Here is a 27,451-nt window from a genome sequence, read left to right on the forward strand (position 1 = left end):
AATGGTGACGCCTTTGGAAGACTGCAGCTTCTTTATCGCTTCCTTCTGCTTGATGATCGTGGATATTGTAGAAGGATTGCGGTCATACTCATTTGCCAAGTCGATGATACGAACGCCACGCTCATGCTTTGCAATAATTTCATGTTTCGCTTCCAGCGAGATCATTTTCTTAGGCTTTTTCTTTTCACCAGTTTTGTCTTTAACTTTGGGATCCATGGTTAAAATAACAAAATAAGCAGAGTACAGTATATATACTATCCAAAATGACACGATAAACAGGCACAAACAAAGCAAATAACACGTTGTGGCGGCCATGCAGAGGACTGTGGTCTCAACAACCAAACAGAGCGACATAGCGGGCAGAAGCGGCGGGGGAAAAGCTGAGCGAACGCTCTGCCATCTAGGGATCACCTATGCAATTATCGCACATCGCAAATTCGTATCTCAAATTTTTCGTTGTATGTCGAGGTATAAATTTTAGAATATTTCATGTTGAATCTCAAAACATTGGTATGTTAGGACATTCGTATCTCAAGGTACCACTGTATTTAAAACAATACTGTGGAAAGATACACAGACAACATTATTAGTCATTCTTAACCACATTTTTAATGCAAGATAATGTTAATACATGCAATAATGTAATATAATTTCTTATCTCTGATAAACATTTTCTTTAAATATTTTAATCATTAAGGAAATGACATTAATATTATTTATAGAGTTTACAATAATTGAAAATAATATACGTTGCTAAAAGTAGCAAGTTTTTAGAATTTTTTTCAGTTACAAAAACTGATGATTTTTAAAAGTAGCTGCACCTAATTATATACTGACATATAATAAAAAATGTAGAAATAAGTAAATAACAATGAGCTTTAATAAATGTTGAAAAAATTATTTATTTACGAAAACCTGCTTATGAATAACAGGTAAATTTTGAACAAAAATTATTAGCAACATATCAATTATCACACATTTGACTTAAGCTGTAGCTTATTAAGTCATTATTTGTAATTAGTTGGTCATGACAACTACATATTTGTAACAATGGTAATATATTATCTGAGGATTATTTTATAACTGATGATGAATCGGTAGATTTGAATACCTTAACCCTTGTAAGCGTAAAGTAACGTGATACATTGTTACCTACGGTGCTTATGAAAATGTGTACAATACTAACATGCTGTTACTACTTTCTAACTAATACATAGTCGTTATTTTCACCAACAGATAGTGTATATGTATACTTTACAAAGCTAAAAGAATAACTAATTTGATACGATCGATAAATCGAATATGGGGTTAGACTACAAACATTTAAACAATATTCAACATCTAATTTACCATTTCAGGTTATGTCGTCGAATATACACGAAAATAATAGTTTCATTCTAATATTTATTTTGATAATTCATCATTTTATGTGAATTTACTCAAATGGTTATTTTTTAATTTTGCATAATACAGATTCACTAATCTTAGTTTTAATTTATTTTGTGCATAATTTGTAATATGGCTCTACCACATTCTGGTCTTAACAACCAAGAAATTGGAAATTTATTTGGCAATAGTTTAAGTGAATATAAACCATCTAGTGATACAATCCCTGAAAATGAGTAAATTTAAAATATGAATTAGATTTAGTTACAAGCAAGAAGAAACGGTAAACAAAGTTAAAATTGTCCACAAATATAATCAATTTATGGGTAGATTTGACACATCTGACATGTTATTACCTCGACGAAAGGAGAACCCTACACTGCTGGAAGTTGTTTTTATCATGGGAAAACAGTCCTCAATTCTTATATTTTATATTTTTTTTTTTTTTTTTTTTGTCTTCAGTCATTTGACTGGTTTGATGCAGCTCTCCAAGATTCCCTATCTAGTGCTAGTCGTTTCATTTCAGTATACCCTCTACATCCTACATCCCCAACAATTTGTTTTACATACTCCAAACGTGGCCTGCCTACACAATTTTTCCCTTCTACCTGTCCTTCCAATATTAAAGCGACTATTCCAGGATGCCTTAGTATGTGGCCTATAAGTCTGTCTCTTCTTTTAACTATATTTTTCCAAATGCTTCTTTCTTCATCTATTTGCCGCAATACCTCTTCATTTGTCACTTTATCCACCCATCTGATTTTTAACATTCTCCTATAGCACCACATTTCAAAAGCTTCTAATCTTTTCTTCTCAGATACTCCGATTGTCCAAGTTTCACTTCCATATAAAGCGACATTCCAAACATACACTTTCAAAAATCTTTTCCTGACATTTAAATTAATTTTTGATGTAAACAAATTATATTTCTTACTGAAGGCTCGTTTAGCTTGTGCTATTCGGCATTTTATATCGCTCCTGCTTCGTCCATCTTTAGTAATTTTACTTCCCAAATAACAAAATTCTTCTACCTCCTTAATCTTTTCTCCTCCTATTTTCACATTCAGCGGTCCATCTTTGTTTTTTCTACTACATTTCATTACTTTTGTTTTGTTCTTGTTTATTTTCATGCGATAGTTCTTGCGTAGGACTTCATCTATGCCGTTCATTGTTTCTTCTAAATCCTTTTTACTCTCGGCTAGAATTACTATATCATCAGCAAATCGTAGCATCTTTATCTTTTCACCTTGTACTGTTACTCCGAATCTAAATTGTTCTTTAACATCATTAACTGCTAGTTCCATGTAAAGATTAAAAAGTAACGGAGATAGGGAACAACCTTGTCGGACTCCCTTTCTTATTACGGCTTCTTTCTTATGTTCTTCAATTGTTATTGTTGCTGTTTGGTTCCTGTACATGTTAGCAATTGTTCTTCTATCTCTGTATTTGAACCCTAATTTTTTTAAAATGCTGAACATTTTATTCCAGTCTACGTTATCGAAAGCCTTTTCTAGGTCTATAAACGCCAAGTATGTTGGTTTGTTTTTCTTTAATCTTCCTTCTACTATTAATCTGAGGCCTAAAATTGCTTCCCTTGTCCCTATACTTTTCCTGAAACCAAATTGGTCTTCTCCTAACACTTCTTCCACTCTCCTCTCAATTCTTCTGTATAAAATTCTAGTTAAGATTTTTGATGCATGACTAGTTAAACTAATTGTTCTGTATTCTTCACATTTATCTGCCCCTGCTTTCTTTGGTATCATAACTATAACACTTTTTTTGAAGTCTGATGGAAATTCCCCATTTTCATAAATATTACACACCAGTTTGTATAATCTATCAATCGCTTCCTCACCTGCACTGCGCAGTAATTCTACAGGTATTCCGTCTATTCCAGGAGCCTTTCTGCCATTTAAATCTTTTAATGCTCTCTTAAATTCAGATCTCAGTATTGTTTCTCCCATTTCATCCTCCTCAACTTCCTCTTCTTCCTCTATAACACCATTTTCTAATTCATTTCCTCCGTATAACTCTTCAATATATTCCACCCATCTATCGACTTTACCTTTCGTATTATATATTGGTGTACCATCTTTGTTTAACACATTATTAGATTTTAATTTATGTACCCCAAAATTTTCCTTAACTTTCCTGTATGCTCCGTCTATTTTACCAATGTTCATTTCTCTTTCCACTTCTGAACACTTTTCTTTAATCCACTCTTCTTTCGCCAGTTTGCACTTCCTGTTTATAGCATTTCTTAATTGCCGATAGTTCCTTTTACTTTCTTCATCACTAGCATTCTTATATTTTCTACGTTCATCCATCAGCTGCAATATATCGTCTGAAACCCAAGGTTTTCTACCAGTTCTCTTTATTCCGCCTAAGTTTGCTTCTGCTGATTTAAGAATTTCCTTTTTAACATTCTCCCATTCTTCTTCTACATTTTCTACCTTATCTTTTTTACTCAGACCTCTTGCGATGTCCTCCTCAAAAATCTTCTTTACCTCCTCTTCCTCAAGCTTCTCTAAATTCCACCGATTCATCTGACACCTTTTCTTCAGGTTTTTAAACCCCAATCTACATTTCATTATCACCAAATTATGGTCGCTATCAATGTCTGCTCCAGGGTAAGTTTTGCAGTCAACGAGTTGATTTCTAAATCTTTGCTTAACCATGATATAATCTATCTGATACCTTGCAGTATCGCCTGGCTTTTTCCAAGTGTATATTCTTCTATTATGATTTTTAAATTGGGTGTTGGCAATTACTAAATTATACTTCGTGCAAAACTCTATAAGTCGGTCCCCTCTTTCATTCCTTTTTCCCAGCCCGTATTCACCCACTATATTTCCTTCCTTGCCTTTTCCAATGCTTGCATTCCAATCTCCAACTATTATTAAATTTTCATCTCCTTTTACGTGTTTAATTGCTTCATCAATCTCTTCGTATACACATTCTACCTCATGATCATCATGGGCGCTTGTAGGCATATAAACGTTAACAATCGTTGTCGGTTTAGGTTTTGATTTTATCCTTATTACAATGATTCTATCGCTATGCGTTTTGAAATACTCCACTCTCCTCCCTATCTTCTTGTTCATCACGAAACCTACTCCTGCCTGCCCATTATTTGACGCTGAGTTAATTACTCTAAAATCACCTGACCAAAAGTCGCCTTCCTCTTCCCACCGAACCTCACTAATTCCTACTATATCCACATTCACCCTATCCATTTCCCTTTTTAAATTTTCTAGCCTACCAACCTTTTTTAAGCTTCTAACATTCCACGCTCCGACTCGTAGAATGTTATTTTTTAATTTTCTGGTGACCCCTTCCTTAGTAGTCCCCACCCGGAGATCCGAACGGGGGACTATTTTACCTCCGGAATATTTTACCAAGGAAGGCGCCTCCATTATTGTTATGTGAAAATGCAGAGCCACATTTTCTTGGAAAAAAAAAGCAGCTGTAGTTTTCCATTGCTTTCAGCTGCGCAGTACTCAGAAGACTGAGTGATGTTGATACGGCCGTTTAAGTCGTCCTGACTCACGCCCCTAACAACTACTGAAAGAGCTGCTGCCCTCTTTCAGGAATCATTCCTTAGTCTGGCTCTCAAACAGATACCTCTCCGATATGGTTGCACCTTCGGTCCAGCTACTCTGTATCCCTGAGCACTCAAGCCCCCTCACCAACGGCAAGGTCTCATGATTCATAGAGGAGGATATTTTATATAAGAAACATAATAAATCTGCAGAGGGACAAAAAATTAAATCCAGGTTTGCGTACATTGTAGACATTGTCAAAGAGATATCAAAGAAATGGTTCCAGTTGAAAAATATTCCAGATCAACCACAAGACTCTCCAGGTTTAAAAAACTTCCTACAAGAAAGTAATGAAGATGCTGTGTATGTACTGCTAAAGGAAAAAGGAATACCTCAGACATAGTTGTAATGCACTACATATATAACAAGGGGCTCCACGCAGAGTATTTTCCTAAACATAAATGTTGAACAGTTGAACTGCGTAGATCTGTAAATAATGCATATAAGAGATCCATTTTTTTATTTTATTCACAAATAGTGTATTTTATAAATGTGTTTTCCTCAAATTTAAATTGGGGGAGTTTTCTAAATCTGTGCTAAAATTTTTTTGTAAAACATTAAAAAATTCAAGCTTACATTTTATTTTAAATTTTAAAATTGGTATGCATCAAGTTAAATAGACCACAAGAATCTTCAGGATTTTCTTGGTAAGTATGATTGTTATCATACAGATACATAAAAATTGAATGTACAGTATTATTTTCAAAAACTGTTTACATATTTGTGAAAAATACCTTGTGATTTAACCATAACCCAGACCCGGAAGCCTACACATCAAACAGTTACTAATATATAATTTAGCAAATTTATATTACGCTCGTTATTTTGGTGTTAGTAAGTTGTTTTTAGCAATTACAAAACGCACAAAATAAACGAATGTGAGTGAGTGAGATAGTGGAGTGAGTGAGTGAGTGAGTGTGTGTGTGTGTGTGTGTGTATGAAGAAAGAGTGAGTGAGTGATTGATTGTTTGTGTACGTGCACATGCATTTAAAAAACATATTAAATGTTTTAAATCATATTCAATATTATGATTACTATTTAATACTATGATTAAGCTTCATTTCATTGCTTAGTGAAAAAACAAAAATTTAGTACGAAAATTGAAGCAATAAAGTGCTCAAGTAAAATTACAAAACTGTTTTTAATAAGCAATTCAATGACAGACAAAAACTGTGATTTCCATATTCATTAACTTCTGATAACAAAACAACATATATAGATACCAAAACAACTTACTAATATCTTTTCCCAGTGGCTTCTGTTGAGAACTAACTCTCTGCGACGGCATACTAAATCCACTAGCCTGTGGGGGAGGTGTTTGCTTATCAGATGGTGTACTCTTAGCATGTTCAGAGATACTACTTTGTGAAGAAGAAGGTGAAACTACAGATTATATTTACTACTTGTGATCGGGATTGCTGTTCAATTTGAACTAATATCAAAAAAAAAAGTTAAAATATTTAAACAAATAAAATAAAAGATTAAGAAAGGTTTTTATTGAAACAAAAAAAGAAATCTTAAAAATATTTATTGTTATAACTAATTTTAGTTACTAAAATATATACAAGTTAAGAATTAAACAATTACGTTTACTTCCTTCACAATAACATCAGAAAGTTAATTTTTATACTTAGCACAAACACTTCTGCAGCTTTCTAAACATATTTTCTCTAAATAGCGATGCCAATCTACAGGTCCTGAATACTAAATATGCACATTTTAATCATCTATTACAAAGAGGAATGACAGCAGTACCCATGTGCTGTCAAATCAGGGGCCTTAGAAGCCAATAGCTAACAAAGTGATAAGTTTCTTTAATGTTTTTAAGTTCAGTACTACAAACAGAAAGCTATTAAAGTAGCATCATCAATGTTATTGGTAGTAATCATTTAAATCCTTTACAAAATCGATCGGCAAAACACAATCTTGCTGCACAGATGTACTGGTCGATATAACATCATATTCTACGACCTTCATTTTTTAACCTTCAGATGAAAACAAAAATAGACTGTGAATGAAAAGTTAAATTATTCAAAATTTACGTATCAGAAAACGATTCTCCAATGATGCTATAAAGGAAAATTACTACTAACCGCTTGCTGGCCTTTTTTTTAATTTCTTAATTCTGAACAAAGATGTAATATTTCATTCTCAGAATTTTAAATAAAATTCTTGTCTTGAGTGATACTGTTCTTTATATTACTAGTTGTGAAGTAGTCATATCCTCATTTCTGTTAAAGGTTGATATTTACACTGCTGTAAACTTGGGACTACGTTCTGTCAGTTTCTTAAAATGTTTGTGAAATTATTTGTTAAATTTTCTTAATAGATATCAGAATCAGTTTGCTAATGCAGTAATCTGTTTATATTTGTATGGATGATGATAACAGATAGTTTGTGTGCCTGTTTTGCTTATTTTTTACGTTTCTTTATTTTGTATTTTGCGTTGATTTCATTGTTAGTTTGTCTATATTTAAAAAATTTTTTATAAATCTATATTCTTTTTATAGTTTTATAGCGTATAACATTTCTGAATTCTGAACAAAGATGTGGTAGTGCATGCCTTAGTTTGACAGTAAGTAAACAGATTCCTTTAACCTTCAAATAACTGTCAAAAATACAAATTTTGGAAAAAATTGTAATGTATAAATTTTATTTATCCACACGTTTCATTACAATACATTTTTTTCTTTTTTTTTGAAACTATACTAGTTTAAATATGCTTTATATACTGTAATTCTTACTACAATGCAATTCTTAAATGTTTCCTATCCCATAATTTAAAATATAATTTTTACACACAAATTTAAAACAGACATTTGTATACATTATATACACTTATTTTAATAATATTTAGTATTAAATATATATTTTACTTGCTCAATAATCAGGTTAATTTGTTTTAAATTCTCAAAATATCAAGTGTTAAATACTTGAATATGCATATGAACACAAAAAGGATCAATTTGAAAATGCAGAACTTGCCAAAATAATCTACATGCATATAACAAAATTAGCTTAATAAAAAAAAATGATGCTACTAATTTTTTTAATTTATAATAAAAATTATGTTAACATTCACTAGCAATACTATTCTACAGTGTTCAAAAAGTGACACAAACTTATGGAAGAATTTTCCCTTCTTTCATTGCAGGTTAAATTGAAGAAAAATGGGTTTACATGGTACAGCAAAGAATATTCATTGTCTCCCAATATATATTAACATGTGCCAGTTATACGCAGATTCAAAATGCCTTCACAGAAAAGTACAGTGCGGATGCACCAAACAAGTCCTCCATCAAGCAGCTGTACAAGATCCAAGAGACAGGGAATATGCCAGAAGCAGCCAAAAGTGGTTGACTGAAAATGCTAACACCAGAAAAGTTGATCAATGTGCAAGCTGCATATTAGTCCCAAGAATTATGTACACCTATCTAACCAGTCAGATCTCTCCATTGGTAGTGCTCGCACAGCATTACATAAGTGTTTAAAGATGCATCTGTACAGAATTCATATTGTTCACGAGTCATTACCTGCTTGCTTGCTTGCTACAGTCCAATGTGAACCTTGGCCTCCCGTCCAATACGCCTCAAAACATCTCTGTCTTTTACCAACACCACTTGCAGTTTTACTACTGCCTGTGTATACTTCTACTGAGCACTTTTCACTCTCATCTACTTCTTTATTTAAAATTATGTCTGCTGGTCTAGCCTTGTTTCCAAATCAACTTTATATGGCTCCTGCATCCTTTTCTTTTTAATTTTTTTTTATATACGTTAGACATCTCTTATATTTTAATTATTATTGGCGTTTAACCTGTAAAGATGCATAATGCTTCGAATGAAATAATCCTAAATGTCTTTGAAATTTTATGTTAATTAGTATTTGAACTTTGTTAATGTAACTCATTTACAGAACCTCCGCCCAAACTGGTGTTCCATAAGAGTCATTACTTGCTTTAAGGGTGTAATTTAACAATTGTAAAATTATACCTTTAAACAGTGAAAATCTGTTAACAAGATTCAAGGGCCTGGCAGTATGTGTTCGTTAACCCGGATGCTTGTTAGCGAGAGGTAATTTTCAAACACTGTAACCTTAACAGCTTACAACGTATGATCAGTATACACAATACTATATAGGCTAATATATTTTTAATATAACTTTAAAAAAATTGTCTTTAGTTGCTTGCTTACTTTTTATTTTTATACCCAAAATCATCAGAACAACTTTTTTAAATATTTAATCTTTTTATAAATTTATTACCAACATATTTTTTCACAAAATTTTGTAAGCAATTCTAAATTATATTGAACTGCACAGTGGAAATAACTGGATTCTTAGTCATAGAGTCATCTTTATTTTCACTTTCAGTTTTGCTAACTTGCCTTGTTTCACTTCAATATTTTTTTCTTTATCTGCTGGACTTTCAGTAATTAACACATTATTGTCAGCATAGACATAATCATCCGCATTAGTCCAGTTAAAATACTTTTTTTGGAATCGACGGTCGGAGAATTGCAAAAAATTACAACTGTAGCAAGACTGGATTTTTTGAAACAACTATGATTGTAACTGAAGATACAATTACCCATCCTCTGCTGATTAATCTGATGGCAACTAAAACATTTTGATAAAATCTTTATTTTCCTTCTACGCAGTCAAGTAATTGTAATATCAGTAAACATCTCAATCGAACAGATGTTTACTGAGGATAGGCCTTGAATTGCCGGTGGCAGCTTTGCAACAGTAAATTCAATTAGTAGTAAAACATCTTTTTTCTGTTTGCAATCCCAATTCTGAATTTCAGCTTCAAAAATTGTATTGACTTAACTAAGTACTTAACCAGAAGGAGGTTTTTTGACATTCTTAAAACAGGGATCTCTTGATTTTCCAATGATCAATTGTTTTCTTTTTTCTGTTCTAGTCACATTTAAACACAGAACAGTAAAGCTTTACTTTTGAATGCAATTCACATAAACATTTGTCTCCTTTAGATTTAAATGTTTAGTCCGGTGTTAATTTATAAAATAAGTCCCATCATCATCAGCATTAAATATATTTTCCCATTCATAATCCAATTTTATAAGTGGCCATTTACAACCCACTCCACTGCAAATATCAGAATTATCTACACTGTCTTTTCACTGCTAATTTTTGCAAATAACAATTTCATATCGATTCAACCAACTACCACTACAAAAAAAACTCTTTGTATCCTAGCTGGTCAGCAAATTTTTCTGCCTGAATTTTCAAAATGGGTCTATTAACGAGAATGTTTTTTAATTCTCTTTGCATTAAACCACTTATAAGAGCTTTGTTCAAATTATTTTCTCACAGTCTTATCTTCTTAACCTGAGGCTGATTTTTTCAAAAGCTATCTTTATCAAAATTTATCACGGCTCTTCCAAATCATTGAGAGAGAGAAAATGGAAAGTCCAAGCATAACACATATCAAAATTATATCAGCTGTTTTCTAATCGCTTAATAATTTTTAATTTTTTGCACATGGAAAACACCAGAAATTACTTCTGTGCATAAAAGTTTGTCAAAAACCATCACAAGAAGCTCACAGAATATACACAGATTTCAACCAAAGTTAAAGCACACGAATATACTGAACAAAGTAGCAACAAACCATATTAAGAATAAACTCTCTATATTAGACTGCAAAATTACTCACACTTCCCATTGTCATACTACCTGTATGAACTTCAGAATAGTGCAGAAGTGGAAATTCCCAGAATCAAAAAATAGCCAGTTCAAAACTGTATGTGGCTTACTACTGTATCTTGATTATTTCTTATTACCCACTTTCACTTACTTTGAAGAGGTCATTGCCTCCCTAATAATTTAATAACATCATTATAACATTCAATATTATAAACGTACAGTACTAACAATTAACATTTAATGTCTGTACTTGTATTTTAAAATCACTTGTGTTTTTAATTACTCAGAGAACAAATTTTATATTCATAACAGACTTCTAACTTCATTATCAGCTCGTTTAAAACAAACTTTACACTAATAAAATAAACCAACCAATCTTTTTTAATTTTTGCTTGTTACAACCGGATTCTTGTTACAAACTACCTCTTTATAAGCTACTTCTACTGTAACTTGTTTTCAGCATTTCACCTTTGAGACCCAAAAATAGTTTTGTTGATTTTGATAAAATGTTAATTACTGCATGCTCATTGCTGTTACATACTCTATATTCACTTCAAATGATAATTTGCAATAAATTATTATTCCTAAATATTTAAGATTAATAACTTGAGCCAGTTTTCAATTGTTCACATATACACTTATTTCTTATGACGTGTTTCTTCTACATATTAATAAAACTAAAATTTTTGTTTAAAGACTTTTGTTTATTAAAACTTACTTTATTGTTTTTTGCCCAGGTTGCAATTTTACATTTCTATATTTGCAAAGTTTTCTGCCACAAATATTGTGATGTCAGAATTATTAAAACATCTGCAACTGTAAATACTTTTGAATTTCTCACTAAATAAAGTAGTGAATTGTAGTAAATATTCCAAAACCCTGCCCAGGGCAGGATCCCTGAGGACATCCTTTACTTACTGTTCTTTCTAAATAAATTTATTCATACTCAATACAGTTATTTGTTTACCAAAGTAGCTTCTAGAAAGATTAAATACATTTATTTATTGGACATTTTAATTGAATTTACATTCTCTGCATAATTAACTACAAATTTTTATTTGTTTGTTGGTAAATTAACAAAGTTATTTTGTTCCTAACCTATAAAAAGGTATATTCCAACAAACTTGTTTTTGTTTTACACTCATTTTCTTAAAACCTAAGTGAGATACAGGTCTGGGGCTACTTTTATGCAATTTCTTAGATCAAAAGCCAGAAAGCACCAAATTTACTTATTGATTTTTACCCCAAGAATTTTAGTATAGTTTAATTTCACAAACCAGAAAGCAGGGCTGATTGTTTCGTGAGCTGAAACTCATTAACGAACAGTTTTCTGACCTAAGTTTATGTGAACTTTTTTTCTTATAGAATCATCTCCTGAGAGATTGCCGTGTAATTTGGAATTAAGACCAATTTCTATCACTTTCAACTTTCAACTTTATTCCTTTCCATAAGACCAGATTTAATGAATTCTTAACATTAATAACTGTTATGCTTTTTTGAGGAGTGAAACCATAGGATTTTCATTATCTCTTATAATAATAGAGGATGCATTATTTTATCTATAAGAGGTTTTTATTACTTTCCCTCCTGCACTTAACCAATTAACATCACGGAATTTTGAGACTTCTGTAACAGCCTCTTTTCCAGGCTTTATGATTGGTACAACTCTGGCTCTTTTCCATTGTTTTGGGAAACGACACCTTTAAGGCATTTATTATGAACACTGTAATAAATATAAGTAACTTTGTAAAAATTCAGTAGGATTGTACTTGGTGACCATCTTATCCTGATGCTTTTCTGAGATTCATTTTCTACAAGATTGTCGTTATTTCTTGTTCTCTAAATTCCCTGTCACTGCTTGCATTTACAGCCTTCTGATATTTTTATATTATTTGTTTTCATTCATCTCATCATTGACAGATGTAATATAATCAATCATATATAGTCTGCTGTTTCCTTCATATTGTTTATATATGAACCAATAAGTTTTTCTAAGGTGGAATAATAAGTATTGGTTTTCAACTCTCCAGAAGCCATTTTGTATACAGCATTCACAAGGTTAACTGACGTTGTCAAGCTACAATATTCTTTCACAGCTTCAATTTTTATCGTCTTATTAAAGCTACTTATTCTTTCTTTGTTGTGTGTGTGTGTATGTGTGTGCACGCATTTGACCATCTTACAAAGGGTGGGCAACATCAAAAACAATAAACGAATATAAAACAATAACCTACTGCCTTTTATTAAGTAAAGAATGCCTTTTACATTTACTTTTAAAAAATTAGTCCACTTACTATGATTATAAAAATATTCATCAGGAGTATATATTTTGTTATTAGTTTATATCACATTAAAAACAGAACAAATAATCACAATGTCATAATTCTAAGCTATAAAAAAAATTAATACGATTAATGAAAAACTACTAACAAAAATACAGAATATGATAAAAACTTACCGTAGAAATGATGTCTTTTTACAACCACTTAATAATTCAAGTAAAAACTTAATTCTCGATAAAAAATGCAAATGGAAAAAAGGTTTACTCCAGATTCTTCCAAAAAAAATTGATGTGAGGAAATTAAAATTACAAAATATTATGGAAGTAAATAATATTAAGAAAATACATAAAACACTATGGAAATAATAGGAGGTTAAGTGCTCATTAGAACAAAAGTAATCGCAGAAAAAGTTGAGGCGCAATAACTACCAAATTTTTTTTTTAAAATGATTTTTCTTTTTTAATGTGCTTATGGCAGCTGTGTAACAAATTGCTAACAAATTCTTTCAGAGATCTCTCATACATTGGGTCTGCCCTTTTTAAAATAAACATTTTGCTATCTACTTAATTTCTACAGCAGCACTGAAGTTTTGAGATCACATTATATAGTTTTTTTTAAAACAAATTAGATACTATATTATTCTGGGCGAGAATGTCAGCCAGGTTATTACTTATCAAAAATTTAGAAAGCTATCTTTATAGTTCATTTAGTTTTTTAATCATTTAGTTATTCGATCTGTGGTATTTAAAAACAAAGATATATAAATCAAATATGTTAAATGACAATGCTTAAGTTGTAGACTTAAAACATAATATAACTTAATTATGAACTCGTAGGTAAATACTTAATTTCAAAGTTTCCTTCTTTATTTATCATCAAGGAAACATTTTGCAAATTAATATGTATTTTGTGTAATCTATCCGAACGGTAAGTACTAACTATTATCAGAGAATGACATTTTGTCCTTTATATGATGCTTTTGTTAAATTTTTGTAGCTATTAGATTATTAAAAAAATATAGTCTGACTATACAAAATTCCAGGACTAAAGCTATAAAAACAACAAAAAAAACCATTGGAAAAAATTCATTCGCTTTAAAGCTTCTACGTAGTCTCCCTTCAACAAGAGTTTAAAGCAGTTCAACATTTAGATCAGATATAAATATCACCTACAGCCCTAGAGAAGTCTGTTTGAAAGCACTTCTAAAGGGCAATTCCAAAACTTTGAAACCTGTAACACTGTCTTCTATCAACTTGTACCGCTTCCCCTTCATGGACATCATGACTTCAACCAATCTTGACTAACAAAACTGCCAAACAATGTTGGCCACGTGAGCTGCACTACATTATTGTGAAACAGAAATCAATCTCTGGTTTTAAGAAAATGTGGTCGCATGGATGAATTCAGTTCTATAAATGATGTATCAGGATGTCTTGGAATAACAGCAGCAATTCACGCACGTATTCAATGCTTTCATAATTGCAGTTAGTTACTTGGCTTCCCCTCTCTTACAGTTTTCTAATAATGTCTAACCGCCACGTAACAAGCAATCCATTCGAACACAAACAAACAAGCCATAGCTTCATCACCATATGCTTCGTTTTATAACTCAAATGTTCCTGTAGTACTTTTCCCAAGCAAAAAAAATAAAATTTTATGTTTGCCCATTGTTCTATTTTACTTTTCTGGCATGACAGCTCTAGAGCTATGTTGCAAGAAAGAAAGTATGGTAATCAGTCAAAAAATGGTGTGTAGTTTTTATGATCTAGGGATCCCAATATTTTTACACGCACTTGAATACTAGATCGTGGATACCGGTGTTCTTTGGTGGTTGGGTTTCAATTAACCACACATCTCAGGTATGGTCGAACTGAGAATGTAGAACACTACACTTCATTCACACTCATACATATCATCCTCATTCATCCTCTGAAGTATTATCTAAACGGTAGTTACCGGAGGCTGGAAAACAGGAAAAAGAAAGAGGGATCCCAATAAACAAAATTAAATAGGGATTTTGTTTGTACATACATATGTATGTGTTGGCATGTTTGAAGCTTAATAACAATGACTAGATAAACCAGTTTTAATGAAATTGGCACAAACTTGTATATATGGGTTAATTTGTTGGTAAAAATTTGGGGTCAATATCTCCAAGGAGTGGGATAGTCTTTTTGGGATTTTTTCATAATTTTGAAAACATGATTTTACTTTATTTTAAGCACATTTGGTACATGCATGCAATAGTGCAAATGGCCCGAAAGAAATACTTTGGGGCAATACTGTGGGTGGGGGAACCAAAGTTTAACAATATCAATTTTTTTTAAATTTGGATAATTATTTTCCCACTACACACACGGGTAGGGTGAAAGGTTCTGAGCCTGGATAAGACAATTTTCTGGGTACATTTTGATCTATTTTTCAACATAGTCACCATTAAGTTCTACACACTTAGTTCAGCGTTCCACAAGAGCACTTACACCAGCTTAAAATAACTGTCTAAGGCGACAATAACTTCATTACTGATCAAATATCTCTTCCCTCCAGAGCATTTTTTAGGTTAGAAAAGAAGCAATAGTATCTGGCAGCCAGATCAGGTGAATATGGAGGATATTAGAACAATTTAAAACATAATTCATTGATCTTTGTCATTGCAATGATTGAAATGCGAGCTGGAGCACTGTTTTAATGGAAAAGCACTTTCTTTGCTGAATGAGGTTGTTTTTCCTTAATTTCATTGTGAAATACTGCAATAGGATCACATAATATTCATCATTTATTGTTTTATCCTTTTTTAAATAATCAATGAAAATTAAACCACATGCATTCCAAAAAACAGTTGCCGTAACTTATTTTGCACAAAAAGTGTTTTTGCTTTTTATTGAAGCAGGTTGACCTTTATCAACTTATTGTTTTGACCGCTGTTCTCTTAGAAGTGTAGTGATGAACCCAAGTCTCATCAAGAGTCAAAAATCGATCTAAAAATTTCTTTGGGTTGCACCAAAAGAGCTTGACACACTTGAGATGTTTTTTGTCTGGTGTGGGCATATGCAGCACCCATCTATAGCATACAAGTTGTTCATGCCCAAATGTTGTGTGTAAAATGCTGAGCTTGCATTCTGTTGACATGTCTACAGACTCTGCAACCTCATTCACTGCCAAAAAAATATTGCATAATTTTTCTATCAATTCTGTTGCAGTCACTACTTCAGAAGGTCACTACTTCAGAACATCCACTGCATGGTTCATAGCTAGTGCAGGTTTGACCCATTTTAAATCTGTGATGGAGCGTTTAATTAAACTGCTGTATTTGATGGAGAAGAATCTCCCAATGTCTAGTCAAGCTCTTCTTTATTTCGTTTGCACTTTTATCACTCGCTGCATGAATTTTGTTTTTCCATTTTCCAAAAACATGCCCTAATTCTCCACTCTTGACGAACTGTAAGTACTACGTTAGCGATGCAGTGACTTGAAACTCATATTAAACTAATGAAGAATGGAATCATGCAACACCATCGAGAAATTATGCATACTAACACCATCTCTGTGTGAGACCTAGAACTTTTCACCCCACCCTTGCAACAATAAATAACTAATGCCAGTTAAGTATAACAAAAACCCAGCAATAGGCTCAAAAATACCTTCACAAAAATAGATGTATAACATGAACCAATAATCCAAACTGAATGATCTTGTCTGATCACAATCTTCTGTCAACAAATTACAATGCTTTCCACTAGTTCCATTTCTATAGCCTCAGTCCAGAGACATATTATCAGACTGTGTATGAAATCCTTTTATTTAGTAGTTAATCTTTTTAGAATTACACCTTTTTTGAGAATGCTTTGCAGGAAATCCCAAAAGTATATTTTTACCTTTCTGCCTAGTGCTACAGCAGAGCTATAGGAAGGAAAGTATGGTAATCGGTCCAATTTGGGCATATGTGGTTTTCACTGGATCTTTACATTTTGACACCAAAGGAATCCAAAAAACTGGATGGAAATTTTCCTAATGTTAGTGTTAGAATGTATGTTCATACACGTGTGCGTGTGCGTGTGTGTGTGTGTGTGCGCGCGCGCGCGTGAGTGTGTGTGTGTATGCACGCACATGCGTTTGGTGTCACGCCCTAAATCACCCTATATCTCCAGAACTACTCAAACGATTTTGACCAAACTTCAGCAGACTACTTCTATACAGGGGCATTGATGCTATTAAATTTTCAACTTAAAAGATCAAGGGGGTGAAGCTATAGAGCAAGATCATCCTCAGTATGTCAGAGATTTTACGTAATTAAGGTCTTATTTTTCTTAGGCACGTTTGTTAACAATTAAAAAATATATTTCCAAAAGAATGTTGCAAAATCGCACCTCCACCCCAAAAAATGCTCTAAATAAACTAGTGGCTAAGTGGGTTAGTGTCATTACTATCCCCTATCACCACAAGGAGTGCTAGTGTAGTAGTATTTTATGCTGTAACATCACAGATGAGCGGTAGAATTAACGATTAAATTCAGTGTAAAAAAGTATTTAAAGTGGCCGCTAGTACTGCCACACCTGCACCTGCGCGAATAAAATATGGTTTGCACGCACACTTAGTTAGAATCATTGAATTAAATAAACAAAAATATTATACTTAAATAAAATAATATTTTAAATTAAGTTATGTGTGAGCCATGCTCAGAAAAAAAATGCATAGTGAGAAAGTCCTACAACTGTGCTGTCAGCTTTTTTTTATAAAGGATTCCATTAGTTAGCAAGAGCCATAGATTCTTCTTGATTATTTAGAAAAATCCATGAGAATAAGGTAATTTATGCTTAATTTGTTGACCCATTTAAAAGGTAGTATTTTTTTACATATTATTAGTTTATTTCAGAAATAAAATCTACCTGTAACAAAATATAATGGTAACTATGAAATCCAGACTAATTATTTACCAATGGTTACAAGGGACAAATCAGAATTTAAGTTAGTTTAGAATGCAGGGGTTTCAAGTTTTATAAATATAAGAGGATTAGCGAGTACAACTTTAATTTTGTCAAGCCTGGTTAAAATTAAAAGATAAATTCTGAACGAAAGACTGAAGATTATGTGTACTGTTGAAGTAATTCCAAATATCCAAAAAAAATTATTATACGTCTCCAGTTTTTCATTTTGGCATCTTTGTTCAGTTCAACCACGTAATAGTTAATCAAAATAATAAAATAATTTTTAACATATATTGAAGACTTCCTCCTGGAATTACTACACTAAAAACATTAGATACTATTCTGAAATGAAAGAATTATAAATAAATGAAACACTTATAAATATGAAATGTTTTTCAGCTGTGAAAAGCATGCAATATTTTATTGTATAAATACTGATAATAAATCACACAAAGTGATTTAACTGAAAATCTTTCAAAACATGTCAATATCTAACTACAATCAAACTATAAATAATAAATAAGATAAAATATAACTAATCCAAAAACTTAAAAAATCAATACATGATGCTTGTTTTAAAGTAAAAACTGTTTTGAATTTGCTCCCTGTGCACCTCAGTTATTTCTAACAATCAAATTGTTGTTATTGGTAACAATAATTTATTAGTCATTTTGTTGGTCGCTAAATGTTTCTATTCACACAATTTTAATGAGAGCTACAAGTTGTGATGTCACCAAGTGTGAAGTTTAAGAAGCAACCAGATTTTGTAATGATAAAAAACAATTCTGCGGCTGAAATTCACCAACAAATTTGTGAAGTTACGGACTGAACATTATGAGCGATGCTAAGTAAGAAAATGACACAGTTTATTTCAAGAAGGGCGAATGAAAATTCACGATGAAGGATATAGTAGTTGATTTGACTGAAAAAGTTGAAAAAAATTCAAGAAAACAGGAGCTTCACCTTTGATGTTTTCACAATCTTTGATTTATAAAGTTTTGACTGAAAAATTAAGCTATAAAAAACTATGTGCCGGATGGGTGTTGAAGATGGTAACAGACCCACACGAAAAAAAAAATATTTCACTGCAAAATCTTTAATCATCCACTTTACATACCTCAAAGCAATTATTTTCTTCACCTTAAAATCTAAAATTCTTCACCCGGCTTGCATCATAAAGGTTTGACAATGATAATTGTTTGAAAAACATTATGCGTGATTTTAGTCACTGGCGGCAGAATTTATTGAAGAAGGAATGAAAAAGCTAACGAAATATTATGAAACATATGTTGAAGTTGAAGGCAGTTATGTCGCTTTTATGCTTATATAATAGAGACAGACCTTACTTTAAAAACATTCCATGTACGACACACAGGCTTCGATAAGATATACGGACTGGCAGTAGTCCAACAATGCGGTAACTTTTCATAATAAAACTCCAGGCTTTTAATAGTGTACTTCATTTCTTTTAAATGGTTTTAATGTATTTATATCAAGACAGAAGCCCGGCACTTGTCAGCACCATTTTTTATACAAGATACAGATTGCTTAAAAAAGGTTTACTTGGTTTGAATCTGTCTGACATTGATCTCCTAGCAAGTATCCTATAATATCACAACATAACTGATTTGGTATCTTGATGGCTAAACGCATTTCAATTCTAAAAGACCAACCATCACTTAAAAAAGTTTTATAGCATTTTTATAACATAGCCAAACCACCTTGTCGGGTGAAAATAACAGAATAATCTCTGAATAGCCACAAACATGATAACAGGGATCACTCAACACATATGATAGTTGTTAGATACCATACTTATAGTTTGAAAAGGTTCATTGCTTGAGATAGCTTGTAGCCCAAGCGCAACACTTCAATTTTTCCTCAACTGAATTAAGCCAAGTTTCATAATGACAGTATATGCATTACTTATTTTACTCTCCAAACAGCTGTTCCATAACACACTACATGAGCATATAACCTAAGTTAAGGATGATAATTTTAGGTAAAATATGTTGGAAGAACTGCAGTCTTATTTTGAAGAGTTGCTATTTTTTTGTGTACAACAAAAAAGAAATGTTAAAAGCATGCAATCACTCAGAAGTATAACACTAATCACGTAACTAGTGTGTCTAACTCACTCTGTTGAAGTTTAAAACAAGAGAATATCATCAAAGTAACATAGTTCAAAATCAGTTAATTTTACTCATTATTGGGACTGAAAATTTTAAATATAAAATTAACACAGATGGAGGTTGAAATAATGATGATAAATAAAACTTATTTTTAAATTAAACTGAAAATCATAAAAATAAATAAATAAATTGCAAATTAAAAGTACATTGAAAATTTATTGTTTTATATTGATACTGTTAATAAAATAAAATTTTCAATGCATTTTAATTAAAATAAATAAAAAAAAACAGATGGATTACAAAAAAGGGAGCCATTGGATTAAGAAAATATGGCTGTAGAAAGTAGTAAAAGATCATTAACTTATCAGGAAAAACATCTCGATGATTATCCTCATTCCGTACTATCATAAAATTACAGCTTTAATAAATTAAGACTTGGTTGTACAAAAGAATAAAATAATAAATAAAACACAGTAAACCACATATTCCCAAAATAACACATTTTTCCTTATTTATCTAACAAAGTTAATATTACAGTATGTAATAAAATTGTATACAAAGTTAGAATAAAAATAAATTCACAACACAAATGAAAATTATATTATACTTACATTAATAGCATAAGTATGTTATAAATATTAGTATGTAATAAATCATGTAAACCTTCAAGATATAAAGATACATTATGCTAATGCATAACAAAATCTTTTTTTTTATTATTTTATTCCCAGCACTTCAACCTCAGAGACTTTCATAAAGTATTGCTTCGGAGGATGAGATGAATGATTTGTATTGTGTGAAAATGCCATGCCTGACCAGGATTAAAACCCAGGACCTCTGGATGAAAGGCCGAGATGCTACCACTTGCATCACGGAAGCTGGCGCTTTACCTAACATAATGCCTATCAATGACTCCATGTTAAACAATGAATATAAAATAAATAGTTTCTTATTCTATACAAACAGTTCTTTTCTTATAATTACTGTAGAATTATTACTGCATCGAGTAGATAGCTGTGTTAATTATATAAAATAGCCTATTTTATATAAATAATTCTTATTTTTTCATAATTTTTAAAATTCACTATTTTAGAAGAAAAAACTGATGACATTTGAAAATATTCCTCTTTAGGAATAAGGAATGAATTACAAAAGGCCAGTCTATAACAGATTTTAGCATCCTTTGTCTTTTATATTAAAGGTTCTGGGTTCTAATCCGGTTAAGTTTATCATTTACCATATACTACTTGGAGATTATTCATCATATATATTCCCGATGATAAACTTGTATAATTCAATAACTTTCTTCCATTTATTGAATTAAAAAATTTAACCATTTTTTATTTTTATAACTAACGATGAAGTGAGTTTTTTTTTCAATGAAGCTGATTCTATAGTATATTTTTTCACAAAGGTGAAAAAAGAAGAAACCAATCGTTAAGAAAAGAATGCAGAGAAATTATATATTGAGACTAATAAAGCACCAGCAAAGACTTGTCTGGTATGCAAAAAGATGTAACATTTCATACCTTAGTTTTTAAGCTAATGTTCTTGAATTTCTACACGAAAATAGTTTAAATATCAGGGATCATCACTGAACGGTAAGAGTACAATACTAAGCAATGAAGTCAACCAAAAAATTAAATGGTATCTTAAAATTGTTTCTGAAGAAATATAATTTTTTTTATTAAGTTATGCGGAAAAAATTCACTCTGTGACCACCAGAGAAACTTTCACTTAATTCATATCTGATGAAGAATAAATCAGGAAAAATTTTTTAAGCTTGTTAAGTAAATATTAAAAATAAAATAAACAGAATTAAATACACAGGTACAAAGTCTATGAGAAAATAAAAGAAACACAAAAAACTGGCAATAACAATGAACTACGAGGGTTATTTTTTTTTTAAGATCCGATCGGTCGCGAAATAAAAACTCGCAAAAAAATCAGATGAACCTTTGCGCATGTGTTGTGCAGCGGCTCTAGTATGGCCTTCAATCACGCCGCATCACTTCGTTTAGTTCTGAACACACAGCTAGCACGTAAACATGTCTATAACAATAGCATCTCCAGCCAAGTGTGAAGTGTGTGCGGTAATTCAATTTCTTCAGGCTGAGAAGTGTAATGCAGCTGAAATTTCATAGACGAATAAGTAATGTGTACGGTGAAACTTCAATGAGTGACGGCAAAGTGAGATAATGGTGCAGGAACTTTAAAGCAGGACGTACCGATGTTCATGATGCAGGCGGTCAGGGAAGGAAGCGAGTGTCAACCGATGATCTCGTTGAGCGAGTGGATGACGCGATTCGAGTAATTCATCGGTTCACAATTTCTGTAAATTTTCATCCGATTTTCACCTCTTTGCTCACATGAAACGCTGGCTAGGAGGACAACATTTTGGCACAGACACTGAGCTGCAGATCAGCATAGAAACATGGCTGAAAACTCAGGCAGCTCCAGTCTATGACGAGGGTATTGGAAAGATGGTACCATGCTATGACAAATGTCTAAATCAGTAGCAACTATGTAGAGAAATGGTGTAACTATGTAAGTACTTGTTACAAATAAAAGATTTTTTATTTTCACTGTGGTTTTAATTTCGTGACCGATCGGCCTCATACATCAACAGACAAAATTCAAATCCACTTTGTCTTCAATCTTGATTACAAAACTTGACTTCATGACTACCAAATTAAAACAAAAAAAATAAAATAAAATGCCAGCAGTAATGAGCTGACACTGGGAAGACAACAGTAGCCCAGTACCTAACAAAAGTTGCAAAAATCAATTGAAAACATTATGAATTAAGTTGTTAAAACTGTTTTATAATAAAATTTAATTTGGTTTGTTGTTACAAAGATTTTGTGCATGTGCGACTTGTTGCTTAACAAAAAAAAACTTTTCTCTGAAGGCCTAAAGAAGCCTGTGCAATGATGAAAGAAGCGATTGAAAAGAAATTAGAAATTGTTTAAAAAAACTTTTTTATTTTTATTAAAATAAAGTTTATAACTGCGCCATAAATATAATTACTGTTTTTTTTTAATATTGGTTCATAGATACTGCTTAAAGCCATGACTCAACAAAACATATTTTGTTAAAGATTTAATATTAAAATTATTTCTTTTACAATGAGTGAGCTGAATGAAACTGGGAAAAAAATGATATTTCACTACTTCTACTGAAATGTAAACAAATACTAAAATCGGTAATACACAGTATACTATTGGTAGGCAGAGTACTACTTTCCAAAAATTACCTTGTGAACTATAATCAGGAGGTATTCCACTAGAATGTGCACCACGTTGCCTTCTTGGACCGCCACGTCCGCGGAATCCAGATGAAGCTTCTTCTCGGGAAGGTTCATCTGATAGCGGTTGTTGGATACCAACTGCTCCTGTATCTGCATATCTGTCTTTTGCACTACCCCTACCTATACCTCTGCCACGCTCTTTACCTCTAGAGGCATCTGCTCCTTGACCTTGAAAATACTGAACAAGAAAAAAGACTAAATAAAAATTAAGCATTATAAAAGCCAAAAAAACAGCACTTATATTAAAAATAATGCAAGTAGCATATTCATTTATTCATTTTTGTAATTCTTAGAAGCAAAGATATTCGCAGTCAATACATATCCCACACTGTACGGCTAGCACAAAATGATAACTATATCCCCAAGTAGCAACTGACGGTTCCATTATGAATGGAAAACTGTGATTACATTCTTCAACATAGAAGATATTTTTAAATATTAAAAACTAAATTTAATACGGAATCGCAATAATACCCGCTTTATCGTATAATATTAGAACACCAACTTTTTTCTGGAGTACTTTCATATTTGTTACTCAACAGTCAGAGCTAGTTCCTAATCTTAAAATAAAATAAGTTATGTAATAAATAGCAAAATATTAGAACTGTGAACATGCATCTGGTTGGCCAATTGATGCACAGAGTTCACACACTAGCTTCCAGATCATCTGGTTATGAGTTTAATTTCCAGCAAGGATCTGGCATTTTTCATGCATCTCAATTTTTACCTAAAATTGTGTGAAAATGCATATCTGGTATCAAAAACAATGTTCAAGACAACAATAATGCAGTGTCTGTAAAATAATAATGGGGTTTTAAATGGTTACAGCTTTAGAACAAAGCGTAGAGAGATGAACTATATGTTAAATGAAAGAAACACCATACATTTCTTAACTGTAGATTTCAATGTGTGCACTCATGGTTGCCCTGCAGACATCTAAGATGATATTAGTCTGTTGCCATACATGACAGAGAATATCCAGCATGATATCCAGCAAGAAACAGCTTCAGTGATTTTTTTAAAATGATCGACATTTTGATCTTGAATGGAATACACGTGTTTTTAAACAACCCCAAAAATAGAAATCCATGCGAGTAAGATCTGGAGACTCTTGGAGCCAGTCGATCCACCCTTTTTGTCACCACTAAGGAAATGTTACATTAAGAAAACCCTGCACGATTGCGGCAAAATGTGGAAGAGCTCCGTCTAACTAGAAAATGGAATGCTGCGAATTTGGAACGCTGCATATATGTATAGGCATATAATATGGGACACTGGACCTTTCTAATATATCCAGGAAGATGTTTCCCATTATTGTTTTTTCAGTAAAAAAAAAGGGGGGCAATAACTCTTCTCATACAATAGCACACCACATTCACTTTTTGACTGTCACACTAATTTTCAATTAACAGCAGGTGGAAGTTCAGTACCCAATGAATGAACATTAAGCTGATGTACTAACCCAAAAACATGAAACAATACTTCATCACTGAAAATTAACTTGTTTAAAAAATCATCATCCTGCTTTAACCTATACAGAATGTCTACAACAAAACCAAAAAGTTTCATTTAGTTGCTTGGATGATGTTTTAGGAATCCCTAACTGTCTAGAACCACTTCTGCACAGATTTCTTCAGGCTTACCAAGAACTTGTTCGCACTCCTTCAATGATCTTCACAGACAAGTTTGCTTCAGCAGCCTGCCAGTTTGAGTTATTTGTCCCATTCCCAATGTTATTTTCATGCGAAGAAGCAGGTCATTGAACACACAATTGTATTTACACCTAACTGAATCACACATAGCAAGCCACAACACACACTGGGCCTTCCTCTGTATATAAACATGATGACTAATGTGCACGTGCTCTTTCATGTACTGCAAACACAATGCACATGCACTAGCTTTCGCACACATAATCTTGGAGTGTTTCTCTTTCATTTAGCATACAGTCATCAATCTACAATGCTTTGTTCTGAAGCTATAACCATTTAAAATCACACTATTATTTTACGGACACTGTATATAAAACATTGCAACTGAAGTATGTATCATTGATTTCATAAACACTTCTTTAAGTAGAACCCAAAAGCAATACAGTTAAAATACTCACATATGATCATACACAATAAAAATTAATAAGAGTGAAACATTCCTAGATTGTACTCATAATGTAAGAAACCTTGGAACAGTATAATAAAAAATTTTGTATTTACATAATACTAATTTTACAACTATTATTTCAGAGTACAGCATTTACCTCAGCATTTCTTTAATATAGTGACATCCAAAATCAAGCATATTTTGAACAGACCAGTCATTTGTTAAAAATGCTAAAGATAAACATCAATGATTACCTGCACTGAGTTTAATGATCTACAGGAACTTCTTCAACTAATATGTAGCAGAAAATATGACTTTGTATCCAGACTTCGTGTAAATTTTCAGGCAAAAAGGACATAAAAAAAATTACGGTACAACAATCATTTTTTTAATGACATAGCATAGCATAGCATATATCAATTTGACTACTTTTTTGTTTTTCTATGTTTTGTTTTATACATTCAAGTAACTTATAAATAGATATGAAGTCCCTCCCACACAAGTACTTCTATAGCGGCACCTTGACAGTGTCAACTTAATAATTTGCAATAAGAATATAAAAATTTTATGCAATTTATGATTTCTTTTAAAAGTATATAATCATTAATAATACACAACTATTTGATAACTTTTACATGCGATGCACCTTTCTTCTTTGTAATCTTTATTAGCTGTGCAGATATAAAAATCATGAAAAATTTCATAAAAGCTAAGAAATAAAAACTGAATTATGAAACTTTATATCAAGGTGGAACTCGTTCAGATGAACTGAACCAGCTCAAATTTAAAAAAAATGCACAAATTTATGGTTGATATTTGTATAGCCAACACTTGAGACTGTTTTAGAAACAAAATTGTATTTTATCAAAGCCGATTTGGTTTTTAAGTAAATCACATTGAACAGACAGGAAAACACAGAGGCTGTGGCAGCTGTGAAATATCTTTGGACATAAAATAACTTCCATACAGATAATGCAATACTGTGATAAAGTTTGTAATTGTCATCAATGTTTAGATGAACACAATGGATTCATTTTCTTATTGATCTCTGCAGAAGGTACCCCATTCTTTATGAACAATGCATTTGAAACTGAAGAAGCACACAAGCATTTCACATCTGACTAAATATGCATGCTTTCTTTGGTCTCTATGATCTCTGTGAAAACCACCTGCAAGCTGTAAAATTTCTGGATCATAAACTGGAAAAAACAACTCTCATTATCAGCAATTCTGTATTCAATCCCATTCATTTAACAGACCTGCACCGTTATTTCTCTGCGTTGTGACTGCACAGATTTTTGGGAACAATTTTTCTCATTCCCGGTTCTTCTGTTAGTACCAGGAAAAAAAATTCCAGATTCATCAAGTTCAGATCTCAGAAAATCATCTTCATTTTCCGATCTACTCTATCATACTGGTTCACAGACCTTGGTTATGTCATTGTCTGTCAATGACATTAGGTGTCTTCCATTATGATGGAACAATTAAGGATTATGGTGGAACCGATTTAAACATCGGTTCTGCCTTCAGAAAACACCTTACACCAACAATAAAACTTGTACTTCGACATAACTTCATTCTCAAAAGCCTGCTGAAGCTTACTATAAGTTACTGAAGTGTTGTAACAAAATCTGACACAAAAAGAGGAAGCAGAAAGAGCAAAATTAAAGATGGCATCATATTAGGCTGCACAGTCGTTACATCAAAAAGAAAAAAATCAAGTCTCATATTTTATTATCCACTTTAAATTGCACACAAAACTGAGTTTGGCATATATGTATTCAACAAAAGAGTAATTAGAGTTGTAAAAATATTAAAAATTATTTATTTGCTTAGTTCAGTTTTAAATTGTAATATAATTACTTCAGAAGATGATGACTGTGATAACGATGGAAAATCAAACTGTGAAGTACCACCATGCTGCATACTGGCTGGACCATGATGTGATTCAGGTCTTTTTCCTAAATTTAACATAAAATATTACATATACTGTAATACTGTCAATACAAATAATTTTATATTTTTAAAACTAAAATTAATAAA

The 27,451-nt window shown here is 31.9% G+C and overlaps 1 protein-coding gene across 4 annotated transcripts in view; it reads right to left on the bottom strand.

The window, feature by feature from the left end:
• LOC142317341 (uncharacterized) overlaps positions 1-27,451 on the bottom strand; it is a 74,255-nt gene that overhangs the window by 26,150 nt on the left and 20,654 nt on the right. For 2 of the 4 annotated variants that reach the window (XM_075353821.1, XM_075353822.1), the window contains exons 2-3: positions 27,272-27,369; positions 23,255-23,486 (exon numbers count right to left, since the gene is read on the bottom strand). In XM_075353821.1, the coding sequence (XP_075209936.1) occupies positions 23,255-23,486; positions 27,272-27,334 (295 nt within the window). In that variant the 5' untranslated portion in view covers positions 27,335-27,369. Of the gene's footprint in view, positions 1-6,225; positions 6,422-23,254; positions 23,487-27,271; positions 27,370-27,451 lie in introns of those variants that run through there. The other 2 variants (XM_075353820.1, XM_075353823.1) reach the window with 2 other exon arrangements.

Source organism: Lycorma delicatula, chromosome 1, assembly GCF_047948215.1.
Source record: "Lycorma delicatula isolate Av1 chromosome 1, ASM4794821v1, whole genome shotgun sequence".
In the NCBI taxonomy this organism is placed as follows: domain Eukaryota; kingdom Metazoa; phylum Arthropoda; class Insecta; order Hemiptera; family Fulgoridae; genus Lycorma; species Lycorma delicatula.